The sequence below is a fragment of the Archocentrus centrarchus genome, chromosome 13 (genome assembly GCF_007364275.1).
Source record: "Archocentrus centrarchus isolate MPI-CPG fArcCen1 chromosome 13, fArcCen1, whole genome shotgun sequence".
NCBI lineage: Eukaryota > Metazoa > Chordata > Actinopteri > Cichliformes > Cichlidae > Archocentrus > Archocentrus centrarchus.
Window position 1 is genome coordinate 11,116,831 of NC_044358.1, and position 7,630 is coordinate 11,124,460.

The following is a 7,630-nucleotide window of genomic DNA, read 5'->3' on the forward strand; positions in this document are numbered from 1 at the left end:
CATATGTTGGGTTCATAATAACACATACTCTTAAATAAAGAATGTTCAAAAAAAAAAAAGAGGCAGAGGCATGGTCACTGAAACCAACTTCACCTATACTCAGTACTGTAACAGTACTGTCAGATGAATTATCAACATGAAGTCCCCGACGATGGTGATCCTCCCCAATTTAATAGTAGAGGATAAAAATAATAGGATAAAGCACCTTGAGGTGACAGTTCGTTGTGATTTGGTGCTAAGTAAATAAAAGTGAATTGAAAATTGAATTGAATATATTTAAAGTTTGTGTTTAATATTTTTGTTTCCATCTTCAATTAAAGCATTTTATTGGACAAAAGTGTAAGGTAAATAAAATGTGTTCTATAAGAAAAGAATTGATCAAAGGACACTAAAATACTCAAACTCAATCTTTCATTGAAAGGCCTGAGAAGAAAAACCATTTTAGAAAAAAAGGATAGTATTTCTTTTAACTGCACTCTAACCATATTACAAGTGATTTAAAGAGAAGACTGAAGAATAATTTCATCCTCCTACATATATCTTATATTTGAGTTCATTAACATGATTTTGTTTTGAATGTCTCTTTCCTGTGGAGCAGCAACAAATTCTATATATTCATGTGCAGATATGTGGAATATTGTTTCTAACATGGTTTATTTTTTATTAATTTCTCTATCCTGTGGAGCATCCTGGACCTGATCAGCTGCAGGTTCATGCCATAGATGATGGGATTGATGAGTGGTGGGACCACCAGGAACTCTGCAGCCAGTGCATTTCGAAGCACCTCCACTGTGCCACCACCACCGTAACGAGAGTACATGATGTCAAACATCAGCGATAAAGCAAAGACTAGCAGTGTGATGAGGTGCGGCAGACATGTCTGAACAAACTTCCTGCGGTCTGCACAAGATCGGATGGCAGCTCGCACTAGGTATGCATAGGAAACCATGATGAGTCCAGTCTGTGACAGGTGTGAAAACACAAGTATGAAACTGTAGACATTGTTGAGGGTCGAGTCAGAGCACGAGAGCTTCACCACCTCCCAGTTAGTGCAGAAAATCATGGGGATGTGGCGGCCACAGAGTGGCAGCCTTGAGGTCAGGAGAATGCCCACAGCCGTCTCAAGAAGTGAGAAGCACCAGGTGAGCAGCAGAAGCTGTGCCACCTTCTGCGCTGTCATCAGCATCCTGTATTGCAGTGGCTTGCAGATGGCGATGTAGCGATCATACGCCATGACGGTGAGACCGGTGACCTCCGAGAAAATGTAAGTATAAATGACAAAGATCTGGCCCAAACAGGCACTGTACGTGATGACATGAGAGTTGGTCAGAAGGTCATGAAGCAGCTTTGGGTAGAAACTCGAAGCCCCGCAGATGCCATTAAAACAAAGGCTGCACAGGAAGATGTAGATCGGCTCATGGAGCGTTTTATCCAGGCTGATGGTGATGATGAGGGTCAGATTTACAGACACGGTGATAAGGTACGACATCAGAGCGACGGCAAAGTAGATCTGACGGTTTGTCAGTGAATCGTTCAGACCCTGAAGCACAAACACAATCTCTGAGTTATTCTCCATCCTGTAAAAAGCTGCTAAAGAATCATTAACTCTTCATCATGTCTATATTCAGCAAAACAATGATTACCTAACGAGAGCAACAATCTGACAACAGATTCTGTCTATAGGGAAGTAAAACAGACAAAAGGCAGCAAATCTTACAGTGAAGAACAGGAATTTGTATTTGTTTCACTTCAGAAAGACTAAAAAAGTTCACACAATGAACAGCAATGAGTTGTAGATACCCCGAGAAGCTCGTACTGGATAAAAGTGACCAACAGCAACAATAAAGAGGTTCTTTACGTTTTCTGACTTCAGCTTCATTAAAATCTGTGTTGGACACTTCAAGAAGCTCTCAGAGGAAAAATAGATGAGCAGACAAAGTGTAAACATGAACTCAAGTGCCACCTTACCATCAGACACACAGAAACATGAAGGACAAAAGGGCCTAACCTCAGTTTGTCATGGTTTTCTTTGCTAATGAAAAAAAAATCATTCCAGGTGAGCTAACACAAACATATAATTTTAACATCTCCACAAAAACATCTATAATTACTGATTTAAAAGAAAAAGAGTTGATTTTAATCCTATGAGTGACTTAGTTGAAAATTACTCTGTAATTAAACTATCAGGTGGTGAAAGAGGGATTCAGCTCAGGACACGTAAAATAAAGCTTCAATAGTTAAAAATAAAAGAGTAAACAGATGAGCATCTTTAAATGTCAGAAACCTGCAGAGTGAAAAACACTTTACATCCGTGCATTAAAGCTGTACACAAGCGACTCATTAGAAAAACAGCAGAAACCCTCTGAGACTGTCAGACTGTTCTGACTGAAGTTAAAGCAGAACCAGATCCATCATCACTGCTGTCAGAATCTGTTTCATCATCAAACATCAATCAGTCAGAGCACCAAAATCAAATCAGTTTCAAAAGTGAGAAAAACTACTTCAGTTCATCAGCACAGTGATTCCTCATCAACACGAACCTCAAGTGTACTTTGAGACAAACGTCACAAGTAACATCAACAAGACAAATGAACATACACAGAGTCAAATGAAAGCAGCAGTCATCCTGTAAGAGACAACAGCACATGACAGGAAACATCAGCTTCAGAGGGAAGCGTGAAGGTGTTTCTGATCCACACAGGCAGCAGCTCTTATACACCTGTGGAACAGATGGACAGGTGGAGAGAGATGTCTGCTGACATCACAGAGCAGACTGAGGCCACGCCCCCTCACAAACATGTCAGACAATAGAAAAAAAACAAAACAAAAAACCATACTGTCAACAGTTGGAAGACCAACTGTGCAGTCAGGGCCCTGTAGCTTTCATTTTGTATTTTCATCTATTCTGTATATTACAGCTTATTTCTACACATATCAGGAAGTAAGAGTATGTACTGAAAGTACTCTTAAACATGAATGATACTTGCGATGTGTAATTGTGGACAAAACTGGGCTGGAAGAAAGTACAGAGGCACTAATCATGGCACCACAGGAACTAGCTCTAATCATAAGATTGATACAATACAAAAATCAACTATCTAAGTAAGTCTCACAATCTTATACTTAGCCAAAATAGTATTTTTGATCTTGTTTTGAAAGTGATATACTAAACCAGAGCTGAATGTGTAAAATTATTAATCTTGTTTTGTCTAAAAACTAGATATTTACTCTTGATTATAGTCTGAATCTTTCCAAAGTAAGTCAAATATACCCCTTTTCCACCGTCGGGGTTCCAGTGCCGGTGCCTGTGCTGTTCCCAAAAGAACCGGCGAAAAGCTTAACGGGCCCGCGTTTCCACCGTATTTCTGTGAACTGCTCCTTTACGTATGAGTGTGGGCGGGTCCTCGTCTGGACACGGAAGCCGAAGAGTGCAAACGTGGGAGAACACGCTCTCCTTTCTTGTGCTGCAAATACATTTTAGGGTCCAAACCAAACTACTGCAGCATCTGTGTGCAGCACAGAGGGAAACACAGACAGCGATTAGAGCAAGACGACAAGTACGCACTTTGTGTCCTTTTATCTGTGATATGAACTGATACAAAGCAGCAAGTTCAGCCTTAGAGCCCAACCTAATTCACAGCCGTGAAAATCGCTTCACTTTTCTCATGTAATACACATGTAATATGGTAGAAAACTTGATGTTGAGACGGCAGAGTCACGCCCTTCTGCCACTTTCGTCATGCGTTCTTGGTTCCAGACCAGCTAGCTTGTGAGGCCCTAGTTGAACCCGTTTTTTGGCCGAGCACCGAGTGCGTTCGTGGTGGAAAACCCGCCTAACGGTTCAAATACTGGCCACTGACACCGGATCATCGTCGGTGGAAAAAGCGGCCATAAACTCCCAGTGCAGTAAGATAATTACACTTGGTAAGATTTCTTGAAATAAGACAAAATAAACACTAGATATTTTGTCTTATTTCAAGAAAGGTGGAAGTCCAGGAGTCATAATGGGATGCACCCCGACTCGTGGTTGAGAATGACCAAGACAGGATCCTGTGGGACTTCCAGATACAGACAGAATGACATCCGAGATCTTTGCCCAGAACAACACAGTCCTAGTAACAGCTAAGATACTGCACAGGACTCTCAAGCTCCCAGGCCTCCAGTAGAAGACCTGAGCTATGAGCTCCAGTGCGAGCTGGTGGCTACCACCTGATGAAGCCAGCAGAACTGCATCATCCATAAAAAGCACATATGCTCCTGAACCTAACAAAATGGAAACCTTCTGCCACTTGGCTACACCTAGAAAGTCTGTCATTAAAAATTTTGAACATAAGCTGTTCCTCCTCTAACACCTGATTCAACTCATCACCTGGTGTTGATCAGTTGGGCTAAGGCCATCAGATGCTCCCCCTTAAACCACCTCCCCAGTCTTGGCTCCAGGTTTGGGCCCTGATAACTCTTACCGGCTGACTGTGATGAAGAAATATAGTGTAACCCATGTGATCTGAGGAAGGCTGTCATTCGCCACTCCACCAACAGGTGGAGTGATAAGCCTAAGCGTCTGCTCTGTCACTTCCTGTCCATGCTGATGGCTGTGTAGCACATGTGGAGTAAGCCGGAGAAACGGGCACTAGTGTTGGTGAGATGAAGCTTCATGAAGCATTGAAGCTTTCCATTCAATCAGTGAACCCATGGGTCGAAGCTTCACGGTGCTTCATTTACTCTAATACGCCATCAAGTGGACAGTCATTGTAAAACACGCAGACTGATTACAATCACACCAAGGCTTTGGCTGACAGTGATGAGGGTCAGGCAAAAAATTTGCAAACACCTCAGAAAGTATATAGCCGCACTCCTGCACAGGGCACAGATAAAGCTGTGGTAATAATTTATTACTATGCGCACACCTTATTAGGAGACATCAGCTGAAGATGTTCCCAGACAGGGAAAATCTCCTCTTAGTTGGTTACATCACCAAAACAAGATCAGCTCAAATACATTGCAAGCCAATAGTCCCCAATACCACAAACTGTGAGGGGGGATCCATAGCGTTTCCCTGCCCCTTATAATTTGAATCGCACACTGAACCCGCGAATCGTTTCCCAAATCAGTCACATGGTACGGCCGGCTTGCGAGGCTTTGAACATCACCGACACAAGCCTCGATATGCACTTCACAAAAGTCTCCCTCAGTTACTCGATACACACTTCGAAGCCTGGACACAGAACGACACATCACTAACGGGCACTTATACATCTTCAAACTTCATGAAAGCAGCTACTTTAACTCAGTGGTCAAGTTTTTCCCCCCTGGATTGGTTTCACCTGTAGAACCTGGCAAGCCAGTAGGAGAAATGTGTTTGTTTTTCTTCTGTCCCTGGAACTATGACATTCTGATATATTTTGGAACTTTTGCAACGACTTAATCAAAGACACAAAACAGACACTAAGATTTAAAACGGGAACTGTGTCTGTTTTTTGTACATATTTCTTTTTCTTGTGTGTGTTAAATACATTCCTTTTCCACTATATGAGATATTTTGTCATAATTCACCCACAGGCTCCTAAACAGAAGTCCCCACTAAAGTGATCCAAAGGTTACTGATGAGGTTACACCAAGTTATCAGGACAACAACAGAAGAAAGTGAGCAGAAACGCAGACTTGGCCACTGCTCAGCCCAAAAGTTAACCCAAGTATACACCACAAATAAAGAACACAAAGAAAAACAAGTGTTGTGAACATTAACTATGTTAATAATGACAACACAATTCAAAGACACGGTGCCCAGGAGGAAGCATTAACGCAAGCCATGGAAAGCTTTAAAGCACTAACAGCACTAGTCCCAACCCCTGAGCAGAAGGGCACACAGCTTAACATGTCTAAAAGGAAGAAACATGAAAAGAAAGGCACCAAGGTAGAACATCTGCCCAAAATGTGTTGCCTTAGCTGATCTGAATTGTAACCACTGCTTTGCATTAGGAGAGCAGGGCCATCGGGCTTTAGGGTGTATGAAAAAGCACAAGTTGTCAGGAAACTGGAGGCAGTCAGGACAGTGGGACCACCCCTGACCGATAACTATCAAAGGTCTCACATCAAGGAAAAATGTCCCACTTCATGAAAAAGTCCAAAGCAAAATCAAGTAACAGGTAACTCCAGTTTGTGTGATGATACGTCATGATCCTGTGCCAGTGGCCCAGGGTTGAGTTCTTTTGGTGAAGTTCTGTTTTTTGTTGGCTTGGCAAGATCGGGCTGAATGAGAACGGGAGCTGAGGCAAAATTATTCTTAAGGATCTCAAAGGCTTCTTGGGCATCAGCATTCCACTGAAATGGAATTTTAGGAGAGGTCAGACTGGTTAAAGGTAAGACAATCTTGCTGAAATCCCAAATAAAGCGACAGTAAAAGTTTGCAAAGCCTAGAAACCATTGCAGTTGTTTCCTGTTGGGTGGTACTGGCCAGTTGACAACTGCCTGAACCTTAGCGGGATCTGCTCTCATCTGTCCATTTTCCACAATGAAACCAAGAAAAGAAACTGACTCCACATGAAACTCACATTTCTCTCCTTTAACCAACAGCTTGTTCTCCAGCATGCATTGGAAAACCTGGCGGACATGGACTTCATGCTCCTGCAAAGACTTAGAAAAGATGAGAATGTCATCCAGGTAAACAAAAACAAACAGATTAAAGAAATCCCAGAGGACATCATTCACCAAGGCTTGAAATACTGCGGGTGCATTGGTTAATCCGAACGGCATGACCACATACTCATAATGTCCCAAATGTGTGTTCAAAGCAGTTTTCCACTCATCTCCGTCCCTGATCCTGACAAGATGATATGCGTTGCGGAGATCCAGCTTGGAAAACACTGTAGCTCCTTGCAGAAGTTCAAAAGCGAATGACAATAAAGGCAGTGGATATTTGTTTTTGATTGTGATCTTGTTTAACCCTTGGAAGTTGATCTTGTTTAACCCTTGGAAGTTGATCCAAGGTCGTAATGTCTTTTTCCTCTACAAAGAAAAGGCCAGCCCCTAAGGGGGACGAAGATGGCCTGATTATACCTTCTGCAAGGGAATCAGATATATTTCTCCATTGCTTCATGTTCGGGTTTAGATAGACTATACAAATGGCTTGAAGGAAACTGAGCATCTGGCTGCAAGTCAATAGCACAATCATAAGGCCGATGAGGGGGCAGAGAAAGAGCCAGATCCTTACTGAACACTGCTACCAGGTCATGATACACTGCTGGAACAGAAGTCAGATCAGGTGACTCAGATGAGGGTTTCAGAGGTGGCTTCAACTGAGGAATAGCAGCCTTTAAACAATACTGGTGGCACCAAAGACTCCACCCAGATATACAATTATGAATCCAATCAATGTGAGGGTTATATACGCTGAGTCAAGGGTGTCCAAGGACTATGGGTGTATGTGGTGATTCAAACAGGTAGAGTACAATGTGTTCAGAATGATTACCAGAGAGAGTGGGTGAGATGGGTTGAGTCTTGAAGGTTGTATCTGGAAGCTGGGTTCCAGTTAAAGTAGTGACTTTGAGTGATTCCATTCATTTTTCCAAAGGGAGACTTAAATGCTTGTCCAGGGAATAATCAATGAAACTTTGTTCAGCTCCAGAATCAA

The 7,630-nt window shown here is 42.4% G+C and overlaps 1 protein-coding gene across 1 annotated transcript; it reads right to left on the reverse strand.

The window, feature by feature from the left end:
• Positions 1-643: 643 nt before the first annotated feature.
• LOC115790134 (putative gustatory receptor clone PTE03) lies at positions 644-1,576 on the reverse strand. The gene has a single exon (XM_030743806.1). The coding sequence runs from the start codon at positions 1,574-1,576 to the stop codon at positions 644-646; it is 933 nt and encodes a 310-aa protein (XP_030599666.1).
• Between the last annotated feature and the right edge of the window lie 6,054 nt (positions 1,577-7,630).

Excerpts from the sequence above, each read along its gene's own strand:
- LOC115790134 (XM_030743806.1), bottom strand. The coding sequence starts at position 1,576 with ATGGAGAATAACTCAGAGATTGTGTTTGTGCTTCAGGGTCTGAACGAT.